At 30.7% G+C, this 22,142-nt stretch overlaps 3 protein-coding genes and 1 pseudogene across 7 annotated transcripts; all 4 read left to right on the top strand.

Annotated features, from left to right (window-relative positions):
* The first annotated feature begins 2,047 nt into the window (after positions 1 to 2,047).
* On the top strand, positions 2,048 to 4,734 carry LOC149886703 (uncharacterized; annotated as a pseudogene). Its single transcript, XR_016453783.1, has 4 exons — positions 2,048 to 2,433; positions 2,612 to 2,779; positions 2,935 to 4,593; positions 4,676 to 4,734. The product of XR_016453783.1 is annotated as an uncharacterized LOC149886703 (transcript).
* Positions 4,735 to 5,835: 1,101 nt separating this feature from the next.
* LOC149886702 (uncharacterized) lies at positions 5,836 to 7,730 on the top strand. 4 transcript variants are annotated; one of them, XM_090091673.1, is made up of 6 exons: positions 5,836 to 6,274; positions 6,381 to 6,467; positions 6,543 to 6,599; positions 6,673 to 6,729; positions 6,803 to 6,872; positions 7,005 to 7,730. In XM_090091673.1, exons 1-6 carry the CDS (start codon positions 6,116 to 6,118, stop codon positions 7,022 to 7,024), a joined length of 450 nt encoding a protein of 149 aa, XP_089947799.1. In that variant the 5' UTR covers positions 5,836 to 6,115; the 3' UTR covers positions 7,025 to 7,730. The 4 variants fall into 4 exon arrangements, with proteins under 4 accessions (XP_089947799.1, XP_089947801.1, XP_089947800.1 ...); XM_090091675.1 differs by lacking the exon at positions 6,381 to 6,467; XM_090091674.1 differs by lacking the exon at positions 6,673 to 6,729.
* An 8,396-nt stretch (positions 7,731 to 16,126) lies between these two features.
* LOC145188124 (uncharacterized) lies at positions 16,127 to 18,790 on the top strand. The gene is made up of 5 exons (XM_090091877.1): positions 16,127 to 16,688; positions 16,834 to 17,335; positions 17,445 to 17,637; positions 17,747 to 18,470; positions 18,571 to 18,790. The coding sequence occupies exons 1-5, from the start codon at positions 16,336 to 16,338 to the stop codon at positions 18,782 to 18,784; spliced, it is 1,986 nt and encodes a 661-aa protein (XP_089948003.1). The 5' UTR covers positions 16,127 to 16,335; the 3' UTR covers positions 18,785 to 18,790.
* A 1,858-nt stretch (positions 18,791 to 20,648) lies between these two features.
* LOC149886701 (protein ZBED8L-like) lies at positions 20,649 to 21,167 on the top strand. Its single transcript, XM_090091414.1, has one exon. The coding sequence runs from the start codon at positions 20,649 to 20,651 to the stop codon at positions 21,165 to 21,167; it is 519 nt and encodes a 172-aa protein (XP_089947540.1).
* The last annotated feature ends 975 nt before the right edge of the window (positions 21,168 to 22,142 follow it).

The following is a 22,142-nucleotide window of genomic DNA, read 5'->3' as shown; positions in this document are numbered from 1 at the left end:
TAACCTGTGGCAAACGCTTCATGACCATTTCTTTATCAAAGGGAAATATTCCACAAGCCTTGAAGTCAGATCTCAAATTATCGCTTTTCAATTGACGTTGCAGTAGAGCAAGAAGACCGAGGAACTGATTTTTTGGTATTGATTTTTTGATGCGCGTTTCTATCTTTAGCGGACGGAAAACAGCAACGTCCAGCGGTTGAAGCAAATGGGAAGCGTATATTCCGAACTGTCGATTAGCCTTTCTCACGCTTATTCTTCCAGTTAAACATTCTTTTATAGCATTGGACAACGTTTCTTGACTGTATGAAGTTGCATATGCTATTGAACCACGCTTTCGCTTATATTTCCTCGGCATTTTCACCGGCTAAGAATTCAAATGTATCAGAAGTGTCAAAAGATGCCAAAATAAACTCAATGTAGTCTACGAAGTAACTGTGCTATATTCACAAAAACTGTTGATATACCAAAATTGTTGATATAATAGTCGATATATATTGTTGGTATCTTTAACAAAATTAAAACATGTTATCTTTGTTAAATTTTAGGAATTTAAAAAAAAATCAACAACTGACCCCGGTCAACAAAGTCACCCCGGCAACCAAAGTTACCTCGGTTGACGGTACCATTTTGAATACTTTTTTAACGGGCAAACTTTTTTAAGGTGGTAGAGCACAAAAAAGACACTTTTCATGAAAGATTTAAAAAATAGTTTTAAAAATATGCAGAAATGCTTCACTAAGAGAAATGAAATGTTTTTGCAAAAAAAAAAATTTGAAAAACTTTACCAAAAACCCATAATGGCGCAAAAACAGTGTAAATAAAGATCTAATTCTTATGTTTTCAAAACACGTTAACTTGAGTTAGACTTAAGAACCATTAATTAAACTTTGCAGATCTGTTAATGAACTTATTTTATTCCATTTAACAGATAGAATTTTAATTAGTCCTTTTATATGTAAAGATATGACCTATTTTTTAAGATAAGTTAAATTTAGTACGATTTACAAGCAGTTTAAAGAAGTTAAAACTAAAAATAATGAGTTTTAAAAACAATTAAATAAAATCTATCTGTCAAATGAATTCTAATGTTGTTAGGAATATGTCCTGAAAATTTCAGAACAAAAGCTTTATTCAATCAGAAAAAATCATGTTTTGAAATCTTGATAAAATATGAAAAACTCAACTTGCAGAAAAAACAAAAATAAGTACAAAATAAAGAAAAACAAAATTCTCAAAATTCAAATTTCTTTAAAAGCAAAGTTGATAAATAAACAATAAAAAGCATGATAGACACAACAAAAAGACAAATTAGCTTGCAATTTTGCTCAACGTATATAATAAACGAGGGTATGTTTGTGGTTGCTATGGCGTTGCTAAGGTAAATAATTTTGCAAATGTAGGTTTTTAACACATTTCCAAAAATAGTTTCAGTTTCATACTAACATCAAAAGAAAGAGGATAAAATTTTAAATAAGATGAATGAAAAATTTTTTTTTTCATATTTTGATCAAATATTTGTATTTTAATTGTGCTCTACCACCTTAACGCCGCACTATGCATCGCTTAGCGGAAATAGGATTTTGTACATATTTTTTAGTGATTTTTCATATTTAAACTTTTTAAGTTTTTTTTTTTTGCATTTAGTTTTAAACTCTTTATAAAAAAAAAATTATTTTAAGTTTTTTTAAACTTTTGACATCTTAAGGGTTTTTTTGAGGTTTTAAAAAACTCGCATTTTTGTTAAAATCCTTTCAAAGTATATGATAAGTGTTGAATTTCTATATTATTTTTATGCGAAATTAAAATAATCATGTATTTAATTGAATGTAAAACTAGAAATAGAAAAAAAGGGTTTTGGCATAGCATTTTTTTGCTGATTTTTTGATTTCTTAAACATTGATTGATTTGAGCATGTGGTCACAGAGGTCGCCTCGTTTTTTTTTAATAAAATATAGCTACTGCGAATTGACTTTACTGCCATGCAAAAAAATTGAGGCGACCTCTGTGACCTCATGCTTAAAAATCATTTTTACTACGGTGAATTTTATTCAAAAACCGACTAAATTCTGTGAAGTAAATGAAAATTCCGTAGTTCAATAACTTCCGGTAAGTTTTTATTTGATTCAGTTTTACCTTGCGATGATTTTTATTAACTATCAAAATGGCTACATTCACTCTTCGTCAACTTTTAACACATACATTTCCCCCAAGGCATATATTCTTAAGAAAAAATTTTAAAGCCTGTGCAAAACTTTTGGAGTCTAAGTTTATTGCACTAAATAATGCTGGTTGTATGGTTAGTTTTAAAATTTTTCGAAGACTAGCTTTTGAGTTAATAAAAAACCTTAACAAATGTGGAAAAAAAAGCAGTTTGTTCTTCACTAAATACAAAAATTTTCTGGATAAAAAAATAGAATACAAATCATATGTCTGGTAAGTTTTTTATTACTTCTAAAATAAAATGTTATAATATATATATATATATATATATATATATATATATATATATATATATATATATATATACATATATATATATATATATATATATATATATATATATATATATATATATATATATATATATATATATATATATATATATATGTAGCTTAGAAACAGATCCTGAGCAACAGATAAGGAAATATGAGGAGGGACAACTTATTTTAAAAGAGGGTGAAAAGCTGATTCAACAGGGTAACCTGCTCATCAAGCAGGGTGAACAAAAAATGAAGGAGGGCCAATTAATACTTGAAGGTCTTAGACTGAAGTTAAACAGGTACATATGTGTGTATTTATATATATATATATATATATATATATATATATATATATATATATATATATATATATATATATATATATATATATATATATATATATATATATATATATAAAGTTAAAAGTTGTACACACATTTTATACATATTTTAGGAGAAATACTGTAACAACAGGAACACCTGAAGCACCAAAACCTAGAAAATCTTTTTTAGAACTTACGAGTAGGATGAAACGTAAAAGAACTGATAATCTTCAGGGAAAAGAACTAGAAGAACTTCAACATGCTGTAAAAAGGTTTGCATCTAATCCCTCTACTGCACCCAGGTCTAATTTATATGGTCCAAATTTATCATTGCATACTTTTTGCAATTTGAGACTAACAGACAGAACATGGGCTGAATTTAAAAAAATTGTTACACAAAATCATCATCTTGTTCCTCCAGGTTTAACCAAGTTAAAAGAATACAAAAAATTGACATATCCAGAGCAGGTGAAATATTCAGAAAGTCTATTTAATATGATCAAACATTCAGTTTCTAGAGTGTTTGAGTATCTTTTGGAGGATGAAGATAATTCTATTAAATTTTTAGCACAGGAGGAACGTGATAACATATATGTTATTTGCAAAGTGGGTGGTGATGGTCAGAGTGACCAATCTGAATTTCAGAATGCAGCAACTATGAAGAGAGGTGTGGATGATTCCACTGTGTATAGCATAGTGTTTGTACTGTTGGAGATTCGAAGTGGAAAAAAGATACTATGGAAAAATTGTAATCCAAATAGTCCAGATGCAACCCGTCATCTTATGTTTTGTTTTGCCAAAGAGACTACTAGTTTTATTTAAGAGAAGTTTGAACATTTACAAAATGAAATTTTGTCTTTAGAGAATATTAAGTTTACACTTCATGACAATACTTTTGTTATAAATTCAAGTTTGTCAACTATTTATACCACAATGAATGATGGTAAAACACTTAATGCTGTGGTATCAAAAATGCTTAAAAAAAATATAGCATCTCAGTGCTGTCATGTATGTCAAGCAAGTCCTAAGGAGTTTAATTTGGAAACCATTTGGAATAAAGATAAAGATGTAGACAAGAATATATTGAAACTTGGAATTTGCAGTCTTCATTTGTGGATATGCAGCATGGAGTGGGTTTTCAATACTGCTTGCAAACTTCCAGCAGTGAAACAAGGAAGAAAAATTCCAGCAAAAAACAGCCAAGAATTTATTGAAAACAAAAAAAAATTCCAGCACTTATTCAAAATACAATTAAAAATAAGGGTATCTTTTGTCAGGAAGGGAAGTGGTACATCCAACACTGGCAGTGTTGCATGAAAATTCTTTAATAATCCATCTGTGACTGGAAGAATTTTAAATTTGAATACCACTATGATCAAACTATTTAGGGACCTGCTCATTGATATAAATAGTACAACCGCAAGACCGGATGTGAAAATTTTCAAGCAGAAATCTGAACGTCTGTTTAGTCTCATTTCTAATGATCAGTTTTTAAAAGCCATTCCAATGTCACAGTCTGTACATAGAATGGTAGTTCATGGTGTTTCTTTTATTAAATATTTTAAGTATCCAATAGGTTCTTTGTCTGAGAGTGCCATTGAAGCCAGGAACAAAGCCAACAAAACTGCACGAGTAGGTCATGCACGATTAACTTCTTTTGCTGAAAATACTAGGGATACAGCTAATTATTTATTTATGACATCTGACATGTACCTATACTGTAAGAAGAACAAAATGCAAGAGGTATAAAAGCTATACTGCAAGAAGATAAGCTGATAACTGTTCTTAAGGTAAATATTGGAGAAAGCTATGTATATCTTTAAATTTAAATATTTAATGTTATCGTTTAATTTTATTAATGATACATTTTAGGTGCTGGTGGTAGCCAATCTGATATTTCTGAGATCTTTTTACATAATCAAACAGTATGTTTTTTTTATGCTTGCAAAAAAAAAAAAAATACTAGTTGTTAGAAAAGTTGAAACATAAGAATCCCTAACTTTCATGTTTGAGGAAAAATTGCATCAATTGGCCTCAAATTGACTCAATTTTGCCATATTTTTGTTTTCCTCAAAGATGTGTCTAAAGTCCTATTTCTATTTAGTGATGCATAGTGCAATTCTTGAAGGCTTGTTGTAAATATTAAATGTTGCTCCACATAAGGATTGCTGAGATACATTTAGAGTAAAAATTTTAATTATATTTCAATTGTATCTATTTATTACAGTGAATAAAGTTTTTTCTTGAATGTATAATTATTAGAATTAGAATTTGATGATAGATAATTTCTATAATAAATAGTTTATATCTTAAACTATACTATTTATTACAATAACAAAACTTTTTAAAATTTTAATGTGTGTTGTTAAATAATTTTAGGAAGATAAAGAGTAATGGTTCGTATTAAGAAAAGAAATCAAGGAAGCATCATTAAACCATGCAGCTGTAGTGGATAAGCAACTTTTAATAAACGGCTATTTTCATAGCCACATATTGTTAAAAACCTATTTTAGCATCAGAACCTCTATTTTGCATTTGAGGGGAATGGAACTACTGGAGCATTTATTTTACTTTTATTTATAATAAAATACTTGTTATTTCCTTTTTTATTTAACATGAAAATATAAGTGGAGAATAAAAATGCCTGTAACCCCTAAAAAAGATAAACTGATATATCAGACTTAGAGTTTTAAATATAAAAAACTATCGGTTTTATATCTTTTTAATCAAAAATCGAATTAGTCCGGATAAACCAACTAAAAAACCGGAATGAAACCGGTTTTAAAAAAGACCGGACTTTTTTTATAAATATATATAAAAACAAACAATTTCTCATAATTGATGCTTTGTTAAAAAAATTACTTCAAAATGTTAAACAGTTCTCTAGTTATAAGGCTATTTCCTTTTTTTCTATCAGCGCGACGCATAGTGCGCCGTTAGGCGTTAAAAAAGTTTTAATGATTTTGCGCATGCGCAGATTTCACATTTAATAAACTTTTTTAACGACTAACTTTTTTAACGCAACAGTTCGTCCAAAGTTTCGGACGCGGTAGGAACATTTTGTGAAACTTAGTTTTATAAATTCCTTCATAATAAAAGATTTCCGTTAACAATGGCTTTAAATGTTGGTGATAGGTTTAACCCTTTAAAAGAGTTAGAAGAACAAAGGATCAACATGATATCCATATAAAATTTGCTAAGCTAAAGGATAAACCCTTGACCCATGTAGAAAAATATCGTCGCGCTAATCGACTTGTACAACATTTATCTGATTTAGCAGCAGAAGGTGGATCATCACAGTTTGAATGTAGAATGAGAGTCTTGCAAAATTTAGCAAGTATTTGGGGTTCTAATAATGAAGCTATGGTAACTTCAATTCAAAATCAATTTGTTGATTTTAACATACAAAATAGAGTTTCCATGTTCGAAATTGATGATGATAAATTTCAGTCTGAACTGCATGAAAGAAAAGTAAGATGGTAACATTTTATGATTTATTGGCATTTAAATTGCTAATTTCGCTGCTGTAAATTGTTAAGTATTTTAGTATTCATAATTGTTTGTTTTCTAACTATAGCTTGAAATAACAGATTTAAATGAGCAAGTTGTTGATATTGTTAATGTTGAAGAAGTTGACAAAAACAATTTTGATCAAAACTATAAAGTAAACTTTGATTTGTTCGACTTATTTTTTAATTATCTATTTTCTGAAGTTAAATTGTTTTATTTCCATTTATAGTTTGAAAGACCAGGTTGCAGCAGTGAAGTTGAAAGCATTGCAGTTCAAAACTATACAGTATACTTTCTTTTATTTTCCCTATTAAAATCATTTATTTTTCGAAGTTAAACTGTTTTATTTCCAATTATAGCTTGAAAGACCAGGTTGCAGCAGTGAAGTTGAAAGCATTGCAGTTCAAAACTATACAGTATACTTTCTTTTATTTTCCCTATTAAAATTATTTATTTTCTAAAGTTAAATTGTTTTATTTCCAATTATAGCTTGAAAGACCAGGTTGCAGCAGTGAAGTTGAAAGCAATGTAGTTCAAAACTTTATAGTTCCTTGTAAAGGTATTATAGTTTTAACCATCAAATGTGCCTCTTGTTAACTGGCAAAACAGCCAATACTTTAATTTTTTTGAGAGATGTTATATGAAATAAAAACTTACAATAGAATCAATTGTTGATAAAATTTATTTCCAGAAATTAGAAAGGAAATTTGAAAACATAAAAAAGAAAATATAAATTTCAATCAGATTGGATTATCATGTGATACTGCTAAAATACCAGAGAACCAATTTGATTTCTCCCAAATTCAATTTCCATCCAAGTTTGTATCAAGAGGGCCTCCTAAGTCAGTAAGGAAAAAAAATGCTGTTGGTCTACAAAAAGTTCAGAAGATCTGCTTGCCTTATGAACAGAAGACTGTTAAAGAAAAAGTTCATCGTAAGTATACATTATTATTAACTTGTCAACAATCAGAAATTTAAAATTGGCTTTGGTTTACTCAATTGATTTGATGAATTATTTAATTTACTTAAAATTTTTTTTTCAACTTTTCAAGTTAATACCCATAAGAAGTCATGAGTTAGGGTAAGTCACGGTAGAGAAAGTCAATAGTTTCTTAAAGACTGATCTTTTATATGGTTTAAAATTATGAGTTCTCTCTCCAACAAGTTAATTAACTGGCCAACTATATTTGGACCAATTAACTTGCAAACTATATATATATATATAACAGTATAAGGGAAAAGTTTCTGCTATAGTTTGGCATGATGATATAAATATTTGAGATGAAGTAAATAAAAAATGTTTTACTCTTTTTGATACCACTCCTAATAAACCCTGGAGAACTAAGACAAACATTTTTTTATTATATGATTATGTCCATTTATGAAAGAATATACGTAACAATTGGCCTACCAAAAAGATTAAAGAAATTCAATTTAAATTTTGATAAAGGGGAGTAGTTAGTTGCTGATTGGAAAGATCTTGAGATACTGAGAGCGTTAGAATTAATCTCACTTATCACATTATCTTGTCTAAATGAATTGGCCATTTCTCCAAAGTCTGTAGAACAACAAAATGTGAAACTAGTAATGTGTGTTTTTTGCAAAGAAACCATTGAAAATAAAGTCAGTAATAAACCAGGAAGAATTTAAAGTTACTGTTGCTTTTCTGTATAAGCAAATGCATCAATAATTATAAATGTGCAAAGATTTTCTGATGATGTAAGATTACATCATCCTTTGTGAGCTGTGATTTGAAGTGCTAAAGACACTCGGTTGCAACATTGAAAATTGAACAAATGTGTGAAAATATGGGAGCGATTAATGGTAATAAAAGAATAAAAACTTTTACTTTGACAGCATCAGATGCAATATTACACACATTAGAAGGTTTTATAGGCTTAACTAGTTTTTTACTTGAAACTAGTAAAGATATTCAGTTTATTATGCTTTGTGATTTTTTAACTGATCATTTAGAGAAAGTTCTTGGTAAATTAAGGCAGGGTGCTGGTGCATCATATTTTACATTTGATCAACAAGCTATTGAGAAAATGCATAATTTACCATGCCAAATTGCTTTTGAGGTCTGATGCAGACTATGAGTATATATGAGTGAGATTTTTAACATGTTGGATGATTTAGTAAGATCTATGAAAGAAGATAGCAAAATGGAGTGTGTTTATATTGCTAGATACATAGTTTACAAAACTGAAGTTGGTCATTCTGAAAATTTTTTTTAATATTTGTATAGAACTTATGTGAAAAAACTCAATATGTTTAAAAATTTCTGGTAATGCATTGTATCAGTGGGTGTTTTTTTTAATATTTTTGTAATTTTGTTCATAAAATTTGATTAGATTTTACTTCAATGGTTTTGTCGAAAATCATTTTCTAAATGTTTTAATTTGGTTAATGAAATTTATTTTTGTTATGTTCTTCCACAAATTAAAATCTGCAGTAAAATCTTATCGAATATGCTTATAAATAACTATACAAAATTGGCTAATAATTGAATTGGAGTTTGATAACAAGATCACCATTTGAAAATACTCTAACAAACTTCATAGTGTTTTTTTTTACGAGATGATGAATTTAAATCCTTATTCCTTTTTTCCTTATTTTTTAGTTTTGATGTTACAATTCTTACACCTGCTGATACTGTAGATCTTAATTTAGAGGCTAAGGATCTTCCATCATCTCTAATTAATGAGATAGTAGTTTTTGAAATTTTAAAGCCATTTCTTACAGCACAAGCGTGGAAGATTTTAAGAGCTGCTATTTTAAAACGCAAAAAAATGAAAATTTGGAATTGTCCAATTTGTCTTCTGAATTCCCCTACAGAATCAATTGAGTGTAGCAGTTGCCTTGAATGGTATCACTTTAATTGTGTCAAGGTAACATCCAAGATAAATAAAAATTGGTGCTGTGGCACATGCCTGTTGAATCCTGAATTTTGAAGTTTATTGGTACTTAAAGTAGGTTATTTTAAATTTAACAATAAGCTTCATTTCTTAACATGTTTATTACTAACATTAACTGTAATATTAATAAGAGTTTTTAAAACTTATTTATGTATATTTATAAGTACTATTTATATAATATCTATGGAATAAATAATACTTATTCAATGTAGTTGTTTTATCTCAACAAGGTTTTAGTAGTTTTAGTAATTTTAGCAGTTATTGATTTTTATTCTAAATGTAGCGGCCTCTGAAGCAATGGTCAGTGACGTAGCAAGGTCGTAGGGGGTCCGGGTTTAGGTTTTTGATAGAGGCCTAATGGGCAAATTTTGAATATAATATGCAGGGTGCGTTGAATGAGGGACTTCAGACTTCAGTAACGCGCTAAAGTCGTGGTAAAGTCTTGCTAAGTCAATGCATGCTTAAAAAAGTATAATTATGTACTTCAGGGAGCCGGGTTCATTGAACCTCCGATTGCTACGTCAAAATGTATTTTTTTCAACGAGCTTTCCTCGTAATATTAGCAAAACTTAGCAGTTGATCTAATTTACATAAAGTGATAAAATATATATCAGCAATATAGAATACATGTGCTGACAATACGCTAGGATTTTTTTAAAATAAATTGAAAACCACTTTCACAAATTTTATCGTTAATTTGACAATAATACTCCTATCCTAATTTCCACGCTTTATTCCCTCATTTTACCCGTTGTTAGTTTCAGCATGGACCTATAAGAGATGGACGTGCAACCTATTGTTTTATTTGCGAACCATGCTCATTGCGCGTTGTAACAAATCTTTTGTTTCAAACAATAGAAATTAAATTACATTGAAGTCTGTCGGGTTCGTCGAAAAAGTTTGGTCTCGCCTTACCAGTCACATCAACTTCCTTAAAGTTATTCAAGATAACAGCAATAGAATCAGGTTTTAAGCTTAATTTTATATAGCTAGACATTCTTAACATTTTAAGAAATAACGCTGATAATAATATAGAAATTGAGATCATTTGCTTAACTACTTTAGTACATGTATAACTAGAGATATAATAAATAATACAAAATATCAAATAGTTTTGTAGCTACCTAAAGCACAATGGTTTCATGTCCAGGGAACTACTCCATCTATTATATTGCTGTAGACTTCTTGTTTATGAATATTATAGAATTTTCCATTTTTATGTTTAACAACAGAAATATATACATTTAAGGATAAAAAACTTATACATAAAATTAATGTAAATACAACATAGAAAAAAATAATTTGTCACAGTTTTAAAGAATTTAGCAAAGCCAATTTATGGCAAACTGCGAGAATAACTAAGTATTTAATTTTAACATAACATGATTTACCAGCTATATATAAACTAGTTTTTATTTTTTATTTCACAAAAACAAATGGGTTATTATATGCATTTTATGACAAATGAAATAATATATGAAATATGAAAAACGAAAACATGAAATATCTGGCCGCATTTTGCAAGATAATTGTAAATTTGAATAAATTTTAAAACGTTTTGCTATATCAAATAAATTATAAAAAAGCCCATTAGAAAATACACCTATGAAAAAATAATGCATAGTGGAATATATATTATGGAGCTTATAGAGTAGTCGAGGCAAAAAATGGCAACATATCGGAAAAAATACTCAAAAAATACACAAAATTAAGCCTGGTGAATGAAGTACCAAGGAGTTGAATGAAACCAGACCTTAACAAAAAATTTTATTTAAGCTTTTTTATATTTCGCTATACTTTTTTTATTCATTTTAAAATTATCCTTACAACTCTATTTTATTATTGACGGAACTTTGTTTACACGAAAAAAGTTCACAAATTTACAAATGTTTATCTTGGAAAAATGATGAAAATCTGTTCGTGCCGACAACTAATTTCCTTTACCTTTGTGTAAGTTGTTTAGTAATTTGTCAACGCGTGAAGTAGCTACTTTATCTTGAACAGTCTTATTAAAAAAATGCTATGAAAGTTTAAACTAATACCACGTGATCAGAGTTTCTGTTTTAAAACTGTGGGCAGCCATTTTAATAGATTTTTTTGTTGACGGGTGAAAGTTTAGAGTTTGTCGGAAACTCGCATGGCTCGCTGATTTCTGCGGCCTCTTTGATGTAAAACAATAGGTTGCACGTCCATCTCTTATAGGTCCATGGTTTCAGCATTCTGTATTTCCGCATTTTATCCGTGACCGTTATAGTACTATAAAACAGGAATCTGTTTTATGGCTTCGGTATTTAGATGTATACGGATATATTATATGGATACGGTTATTATCCATCCATCGCTGAATATTTTTCTTAATTCTCGTTAAATTGGCTCAAGTTTTTTTTATTATTAATATTAGTATTATTAAGGTGCTCTAAGAAGTCCTAATGCTCTTTTCACAGACCACCGCCCCATATAGAATAGCATTTAATAGATTAGCTCTCAATTTCCAACCTCACTGAATAAGTTTTTGTGGCAGGCCGGGAAGCGAACCCAAGGCTTTGCGGTCGAAGTCCAAGTGCTTGACCTCTACGCAATGGTTGCCTACTACGCTACGGTTCATTGCTAAAATTCAGTTCAGAAAGTTTGAACCAATTGTAATATTTTTTTTTGTTAGTAACTCACTTAAATTTTTCTATATGTCCAAAAGTTTCGAATTACCTTTAGCTTTAGTTTGCTAGGAATAGGCCTAAACATTTCTACTGCGCCCGAATATAAGGACGTATCTTAAACATTTTCTGTTTGTAATATGTCTACACCTTCCTACCGCGTCCGAAAGTTTGGACGAATCTTTAATTTTTTTTTGTTAGGAATACGTCTAAATATTTCTACCGCGACCGAATGTTTGGACGTATCTTTAACTTTTTTTGTAAGGAATACGTCTAATCCTTCCTACTGCATCCGGATATTTGGACGTATCTCTAACTTTTTTCATTAAAGATACGTCTAGACGTACCCGTAGCCACTGCGAAGTTTTAAATGCTATGTAAAATTATCTTATCTTATGGTAAAAATATTTTTCCTAACTAATTGGTTTGAAAGAAAGTAATTTGAATTATTTTCTTTGAATAGTCGAGAATGTACTACTCTCAACTGAATTATACAAATCTTGAGTTAATATATTACATTATTTTATATTATTTTTTAAATTCTTTACATGTCTAAAAGTAAAAAAAAGTCATTTCAGATGAATATATGAAATATGGTTTTACCTACATGCTAAAACAAACCATTTGCTACCCACAGTGTATTACTTGTTATAAAGTACTAGGAAATGACTCTATGAAACCCAAAAAGCTTGCTATTCACTTAAATAAGTGCCATCCTGATCTTCGAACAAAACATTCTGAATTTTTCAAAAGAAAATTTGAATCACTGAAGAGATGTAAGTTGGATAAAACTGGGATTATTCACAAAACTCAACAGAATATAGTAGAAGCATCTTATAAGGTTTAATATATAATAGCACAGAAGAAAAAAGCTCACACATTGACTGAAGAAGTCATACTTCCATGTACAAAAGAAATCGTTAGATTATTATTTGGAGAAGAAGCTGTAAAGAAGATAGATAATATATCTTTATTATATAATACAGTCAAATTAAGGCTAACTGACATTTCATCAAATATTAAAGAAAATGTTATTAATGAAATTAAATAATCACCATATTTTTCTATTCAGTTGGATGAGTCCACAGCACAGTGGGCCAGAATTTACTTTTACTGAACAAAATTCATAACTAATTTAATATTAGGGTTATATTGACTAAAATTAGGATGAGTAATAATAATATTATTATAATATGATGTCTGCGCTTCTTATGAAGGTGTTATTTTTTTAATTCGTTGCTATGGATACCTAATTTTGGGTAGCAAAAACATAGTTTTTTTTTAAGATATTTTTACAAGTGCTATGTTCACCAAATTTTACATAAGTACCAATATGAGGTCACGCTTTTTAAAAAAGTAAACATATTTTTTATTTAGTTGCTATGGATACCTAATTTTACTTAGCAACAGCTAAATTTTATTAGTTGTATATGTTTTATTTGTGCTAAGTACACTATTTAGCACGTGTTTTATTATGAAATCCTCCCTTTGATCCTCGCTCGCAGAAAGCAAATCTTTTTTCAGTTTAATATGTGTTATTAAACGTGTCATATTAACTAGTGTTATTACACGTGCTATTACTCGTCGCTAGATAAACTTGGTTTCCTGTAAAATAATTATATTCTAGCTTAGTTAATTAGTTTTTCTAATTAGCAGATTTTACAAGCGTCTACATTACTTTTCAAATTTGTATGGGTATTATTGTACCCATGCATTCACAATCACCGAAAATCTTTGACAATGTATGCTACAAGTAGTACAAGCTTAGTAAGTGTTAGGTCTACATATTTAAAAATACAAATTAATTATGTACAACATAAATAAGGCGAAATTAAAAAATAAAAGAATGGCTTTCTTTTAAGAGTTGCACAACACCATCTGGAAAATTTTCTTTTTTAGGGTGCTTAGGTGATCGTAAAGCACTGATTACTAGATCGGATGAGCACATAAAGCGCCGTAAAAGATCTTCGTTTGTCTTTAAACGCGAACACTTCCTTTTTTAAATTTTTTAAAGTCTTTATTTCGTGCTTCTAAGGCCTCTTCACTCATCATCCCAATTGGCAACACCATCTCATCAACAACCTGCCACCCAATGTATCAAGATTTTGTGCAAGCTCTGTGGCATGTAGTACCAGGGATAAAGTTTTATAAAAAGCTGTGCTGTTTCTAAGCAATAGTCTTTTAATTTATAGGCATCAATCATAAAACCAGATGACAAAATACAAAGCACAACATATATCCTTTTAATTAAATGCACATCAACATTAATAGTTGCTGCTGTTTGTTCAGCATTTCTGAAGAAACGTCGGGCAGTATTGCCACTATTTGATGATCCAGAACCACCAGACCTGGGGATATCAATCACCAGCCCAACTTCATTTCTGAACCGAGATTGAATTAAATTCTTTTTAGCTTTAACTTTTTCTTTGTCTGCAACTGACCTTGATGCCCATTTCTTCACTTCAGCTTTGTAGCCGACTTTTAACAAACACTCCATGCTACGAATCCATGCATGAAGTGTTGACAAACCATACTTCAATCCGGTTGGAGTTAATGGCAAATTGCAAACAATATTAAGTTGGTTCATTTGAGTTGGTATTGAACCACAAACTGAGCAGCACTGACTGGAATTAGTAATTGTAGATAATGCAGTGGCTACTTTTCCATCTATCATAGTAACATCAACTTTGTGAAGAACAGTTAAGTTTTCATACTTAGGCAAAGCAGTTGTAGTTAAGTTTCCAATAGCATTTTCAAGAAACTGATGCTCTGCATTCATTACATCAGTTGTCTCCTTTACAAACCTAAACCGCACAATTCGGCAGTACAATTTTGATGACGGATGGGGATTTCTCCAAACAATCTTCTCCACTTCACCAGAGAATCCTGTCAATTCAAGTGGTACAAAGCAGGTAAGAAACAAACTTGCTTCTTGGACAAAGCTTCTGTTTTCCAGCTCGTCAGTAACTTGTGTATAAATGTTTTGCCCAGTTGACCCATCAAAACCTACCTTTGAGCGCAGAACTAGCCTATCAAAAACAAACGAATTGATAACATTATGTTGTACTTCCAACAGCCGCAGAACAGTATGATCTACCAATGCTTGGAAATTGATGCCTGCAGAGTAATCTGTTGCTATCCATGATTCACGACTAGGCAAACACCTCTATTTTTCCTCACGTACATCATTGTATGGTGGATATAAATTACTTTTTTTGCTTTTCGCATTGTTTCTTAAGCGCTGATACTGAGATTTGCTCATCTCATTATCTAACAAAAGAGCCAACGCTTCTTCAGATGTATTATCAGAATGATCTAGTTCAGCATCTTTGTTATTAGCCAACTTTATTGCTATCTGAGCATCTTTTCTTCTACCTTTTTTCCACAGGTGTGTGCCACTAGCAAACAACAGCTCATAAGAATTTGAAGCTGACAAAGTTGCAACTTTTCTTTTCTTTGTTTTTGAAGACGAATCTTCAAATGGTAATATAGGTCTACCGAGTTGTTTATTTTTACTCTCCTTCATTAATGTGGTATTAAAATCATTTTCAAGCCAAGCTGAATTCTTCCTAATAAACTTTGCATCGGTTCGTTTACTTCGAGTCCATCTTTTACCATATTCAGAAATAAATAAATGAAATTGACTCTCAAACTTTTTGCCTTGTAGCTTCAAATCATGTTCTTTAATAAAGTTGTATACAAGTATACTGTCTTCTTTTTTATGTATTGACAGACTGTTGAGTCTGATAAACTGGTGAATTTCGTTTCTTGTGACACTCATTAAACCTAAATAAAAACAGCAGTTCAACATCTAAAATGAGTAACCCCAACCAAACCAATTAAAATAGATTATTAAATCCATTTGGTTTGACAAGCGCTAAATTAACAAGAACTAAATTTGAATTACGATATCTATTAGGGTGTCCCAGAAACACACTTTTTTTTTTTTCCAGGATACCTCTCAAGTTTTTCCCATTCTCTGAAGTACCCTAAGGCTAAAAATAAACGGAAAAAAAAAAACCTTTGTCAAAAAGTGATATCTGTAAAATTTAAAAATTACGATTTTTTAGAAATAAATGTCCATTATTTCAATGTTTGATAAATTTGTAGTGAAATTTTTTCTGATGTTATATTTTGTTTTTAATAAACTTAATGATGATCCCCTAGTTTAACAATATTATTATAAGTATTAGTGTGATTAAATGTCAATTTAAGTCGTCTGTGGTCAATTAAAAAGGAAAATTTAATTACGCGCGATTTGATCATATGACACGTTTTAGAGATATGTACTACATACAAGTTTACTTTTGTTGTCATGCTACATAATGTATTTTACACATAGCTAAAAATTAAAAAAAGATTCAATGAATAATATAATTGTTTAATGAATGATTGAATGAATAGATAAAATAAAGTGTGTTATATAATTTAATATTTAATAGTAATTTCTAAAATGGACCGTCATCGTAAGAAAGACAAGAATAAAGGAGAAAAGAGGAAGATACAGACTAATCCCAGAAGGCTACTGTTTCTTCTCAAGTATCCTATCAACCAGCTGCCCACGAACCAGCTCCCCAGCATTGGAAATGTGCTCAGATATATACAGTTTATCAAATCTTCCAAGGCTTTAAAGTTTAAATCTACAAAACCTTTTGTAGCTTGTCCTCAAAGTTTTCCAGGCAAAGACCTTATCTGCAAGGGTAGATCCTGTAAAGATCCCAACCATAAATGTGTTACTTCTCTTGTAATGGATGTGTGGAACAAGGCTGGTTTTGGAGAACTCATCATTTCTAGAGCTGCTGTCAGGTAAAAAAATTAAGTAACTTTTAATTATGTAAATAAACAAATAAGTAAATCAAAAAATAAACAAATAAATAATCAAATACCAATACAAATAATAAAAAATAACCAATATTTATGTAATTTATAAACTTCTTTTATGTGTAATCAGGGATAAGATTCTGAAGCTCCACATTAAGTATTGCAAAATAATCCATCTGAGAGATCTAAACTGGGATTCGAGCATTGGTAGATTCACTAAGATACAGGAAGAGTTCATTAAGGAGAGCAGCAAACTCCTCGATATATCTGTGGGGAAATTTGAGGAGAAGATCCAATCAGATCGACTTCGTTCCCAGAAGGCCAAGGCAGAGGACATCCAGTTTTTTTTAGATCAAAAAGAAGATAGAAAAATGTATATAACTACAGAGGTAGACAAAGAATTTGAAAAAGCTGTTAAAAACAGACATGATCGGTGGCAGAGAATGAAGAATATGAAGATTACAGAAGTGAAAAAAACACAAAAAACAAGGGAACTAGTTCTGAGTGAACTTGAGGCTTCCTTTGAATCTGATGCTGGTTCTTCTGCATCCGAGTCAGAAGCTGTAATTTCCACAGATGAAGATTCAGTCAATGAATTACTCCAAAACTCTGATTCTACAGTAAAAGGCAAGGTAAATAAAAGATTGTAATAAAATGTAAAGTTGGTTGTACAAATTTTGAGTAAACTTAATCAAACTGAATTCAATTAGATTAGAAATATCATAGCTGTTTATTATGTAGATAATGATAAGTATCAGTTCTGAGGATCTGGTGGATTGTACTTCTGAAGTATCTGCTCGATACAGGGTCGGGATTCGACCTCAAACCGCACTCATTGCAGCAATCTGCAATAAAGCAGGCGTGAATCTTGAGGATGTGCCCATCTCCAGAAGCTCTGTTCATCGAAAGAGATTCAAGAAGATTGAAGATCTAGGTAAGAGTAAATAGTAGAATATAAAATTATTGAAAATAATGAAGGTCAAGTAAAACTAGGATAAATAAAGATTAAATTATATAGGTGATAAAGTTATTTTAATTACTAGGAGACAAGATAAGACAAGATATAATGGAAACCTTGAAGGGAAAGAGGCTTGTCCTACATTTTGACGGCAAACAGATCAAAGAGATGGAGGAGAACCTGAACATAACTGTTACGGTTGAAAGGATTGCAATCAGTGTTACATCTCCTGATATTGAAGACACAAATGACATTCTCCTTGGAGTAGTTCAAGCTGAAAGCTCCAAGGGAATTGACCAGGCAGATGTGATCTTAAATCTCCTAGAATATTACGATATTGTTGATCAGATCTTTGCCATATGCTGTGACACCACTGCTTCCAACACTGGAGTATTTTTTGGGGCCATTACCATCCTCACAAACATCCTCAACATTCCTTTACTCTGGTTTCTATGCAGGCGACACATGTTGGAGCTACACATCTCTCATTTTATGGAGACTCTTACTGGTGAGAAAACAAAGGGGCCAAGGAGAGCACTCTACGTAAGACTGCAGAAAACCTGGCCACACATCAAGGAGGAGGTAGACAAGATGAAGGAGATCATTAGGTTTGATTGGAATGAGTTTCAGGTCGGATCATCCTTGTACAACATTGCAAGGGAGGCCCTGGAGTTTGGCAAGAGGGCACTGACCATAGAGACATTTAACAGGGGGGACTACAAGAAGTTTTGTGAGCTAGTTGTCTTCTATTTGGGTGGAGATGTGCCAGGATTTCATTTTTATCAACCTGGAGCCTGCCATGAAGCCAGGTACAGTTATAGTATATTATCAATAATTTTTGTGTTTAGGGGAAAGTACATTTTCAAGTTTTTCTTACATATTTGATAATAATAATAATTTTTTCTAAAGGTTCATGGCAGATGCTCTATACCTGCTGACCCTAAGGATGACTGAGAAGGTAGCCCAGGTGATGAATGAGGAAGAGAAGAAGATGGTAAAGACAGCAGCATTCTTTGTTTCTGTATGTTATGGGCCCTGGTTCTTAAAATCCTGTATGGTGGACAAGTCGACTTCAAATGACTTGGCTGCCTTTAAGTCATCGTTTGACATAAGGGACCACTAACCAAAACTTGGACAGGCCCTTCTTTCCAGCATGCAACGGCATGCTTGGTATTTAACAGAACAGTTAGTTATTCTGTCCCTAGCTGACGATGATATTGACGACAAGGTAAAGAAGAAAATGTTGGAGAAGTTGGTCAAGTGTGATGTCCCTGACCAGTTTCATATGGGGAAACCGAAGCTACCGGTTATTATCAGATCAACAGAGCTTACTGAGCTGGTAGGTTCCCAGAGCTGGATCTTGTTCAAGGTATGTGAGATCCCTGTAGAAGAGGTGGAGAAGTGGATCAGCGGAGATGCCAGTCAGACATTTGATATATTTAAAAGGTTTTTGAAGTCGATTAAATGTGTCAATGACTGCGCTGAAAGGAATATCCGACTAATCCAGGACTTTGTTGGAGGCTACAGGTCGGACAACATGAAACAGAACCTCATGCTGGTTGCCAGAGACAACAGAAAGAAGCTGAAGAAGGACCTGACAAAAAAACAACTCAAAAAAATTTAATTTTTTAAACTGGAAATATATATTTTCAAGAGAGTTTCTAAAATACATGATTTTTTTCCAAAAAATTGCATTTTTTTTGAAAAATGAAATTTTACAGATATCACTTTTACTGGAACAAAAAATTTTTCTGTGGTATTTTTAGCCCATTTAGACCTTAGAGAATGGGAAAAGCTTGAGAGGTAATTTTTTTTTTTTTTTTGGGACACCCTAATATCTATATATATATATATATATATATATATATATATATATATATATATATATATATATATATATATATATATATATATATATATATATATATATATATATATATATATATTATTGTTCAGTACTACGCTTAGTATGAGTAAGATCGTATGATATGTTTTCCGCGTTTTTTAAAATTTTGTGCAAATAAAAATTTTTGAGCGCAATTACAGATTTTTTGTTAGGAAAGAGATGTTCAAATGTGAAAGAAAACCAAGGTGGCGCCTAGTGGCAGCCATATTTATGAAATTAATAAAGGAAACATATAGAAGCTTCAAAATATCTAAGTATAAAAGCAAGATGTAACAATAAAAAAAATACTTCGTCAAATAAAAACAAAAGTCATACAATAAAATATAAAATAATAAGCTTGTTTAAAGTAGCTGCAAATTTGTTAATTACATACCAATTTGAGTCAAACAACTTTTAAAATCCAGATAATATATAGAGTTATAATATAATATTTTAAAAAGCGCAATATTTTATGTAAATGTTATTTATTTCCATCGATTTTTTAAACAAAATTTTTCTCTTTATAATTTTTTTTTTGTAATTTACATTTGCGTCTACTTCAACCACATCATTTGTATATGCATTAAAATTTTAAGTGTATATAAACAGTTTTAAACTGTTTTATAATATCTATATAATTGTTTAAAACCATTATGACATTAAAACTCTGACTTTGGTTTTTATACTTTTGTCCAGTCAATGGCCCACTGTGCACAGATGTAAGTTCAATGGCACAATTAATTGTATTTTGTAGGTATATTCACAATAATAAATTCAAAGAAGAATTTTTGTTCTCTTCTTTCCTTGAAACAACAAAAGCAGCTGATATTATGGAAATTATGAAACAGTTTTTCAATGACAATCAATTACAATGGAAATATTTGTTAGGAATTACTACTGATGGAGCTCCTGCCATGATAGGTTGTAAGTCTGGATTGCAGACTAGGGTAAAAGAGATTGCTCCAAATGTAGTTGGTGTACACTGTTTTATTCAAGTTGACTTTTTTTACAACAATTTAGAGAGCCTGTACACTCGTTTCCATTTCGAACCACACAACCTTTGGAATGTGGATTAGAAACGAAGTGGTAGTTTTTATATCAAATGAAAAGTGGACTGGTAGAATATTTTGAATTTGACAATTTTGAAATAACAACTGCTTATCTTGTGGACATTGTGGGTCATTTTAACAATTTAAATTTGCAACTTCAAGGCAAAAATGCTAATGTCATTACATACTTGGATAAACTGAAGGCATTCATTGAAAAGCTCAAACTGTATAAGACTAGAATTAATAATGGAAACTTGATGTTTCAAAATTTAAATAGCGTAATTGGAAATAACATGCTTCCCGAAGTTATTAAGATAGAAGTACTTTGTCAGCTAGATAATTTGATTAATGAATTTGGTAACTATTTTCCAGATGTGAACCTTTTGAGTAGTGAAGTAATTATATCACCATTTTCCTGTGATGTGAAAAATGTGAATGAGGAAGCACAAGAAGAATTTATAGAGTTAAAGAATGATACCACTGCTAAGGATCACTTCAAAATAACACCATTAAATAACTTCTGGTTGAAAATGAGGAATTCATATCCATCGTGTTCAACAATTGCACTTTAAGCCCTTATTCCTTTTTCAACATCATATTTGTGCGAAGCAGGGTTTTCAGCCATGTTATCTGTAAAAACCAAAAAAAGAAATAGACTTGAAATTGATGCAGTTATTAGATGTGCTCTATCAAAAACTAAACCGAGTTTTCAGATATTAATTGCTGATAAGCAGTGCCAGAATTCACATTGACCAGTTTTTGTATCATATATTAACTAAGATAAAATATTTTTGGGTCATAGATAGTCTATTCAATTAAAAAATACCTTGAATAAAATATTGTCCTGATGAATAAAAATTACAGTATTAAAATGTTTGCCTTGTAATAGTTTTTAAAAGCAAAAGGGTCCATGGAGATTTTATGATATATAATTTGGGGAATAAATAAGAAAAGGTTGGGAACCACTGGTTTAAAACGTTACATAATTTAGATTTTAAAATCGAATTTTTAGTTCGAACTAAAAATTCGATTTTAAAATCTTGAACCGTGGGCCGAATCTCATAATCGCCGAATCTCATACTAACTATAGTTATTATTTGAACACGTTCTATGGTAGTTAGCCACTCCTTATCAATGATATATTATATATACTAGTCTAACTTGCGGGATTTTATTGGACGAAAAGTGAGGTAAGCAAAAGAAAGTATCACTCAGAATGCGATCAAAGTCCGCACTCAAATTATACAAATTATGCGCAAGCTGTTGTTTTAAAATTATGCGAATTGTTGAATACCAATAAATAGGCACGGGGACACAGGAAACCCTCAATAAAAATTTTTTTTTTATTGTGACTAACGTTAGTCACATTATTTTTTGAATTGGATAATAAATAACTAGTTTCCAGCTGAATAATTTTAAATATTGCCGCCTCTAAGTGTGCTAATCAATCCAGTACTACTGCAAGTTACTTTAGGATTAAAGAGGCGATTCAACTGGGCAATCAAGCACTTGAAAAAGACTCCGCTTTGTGAAATTGATGTCGGAAA

Source organism: Hydra viridissima, unplaced genomic scaffold (assembly GCF_058129835.1).
Source record: "Hydra viridissima isolate aposymbiotic clone 2 unplaced genomic scaffold, HvirCarnegie_v1 scaffold_6, whole genome shotgun sequence".
Lineage (NCBI taxonomy): Eukaryota > Metazoa > Cnidaria > Hydrozoa > Anthoathecata > Hydridae > Hydra > Hydra viridissima.
Note: the sequence above shows the minus strand (reverse complement) of the source record. Positions and strands in the feature narration are given on the sequence as shown.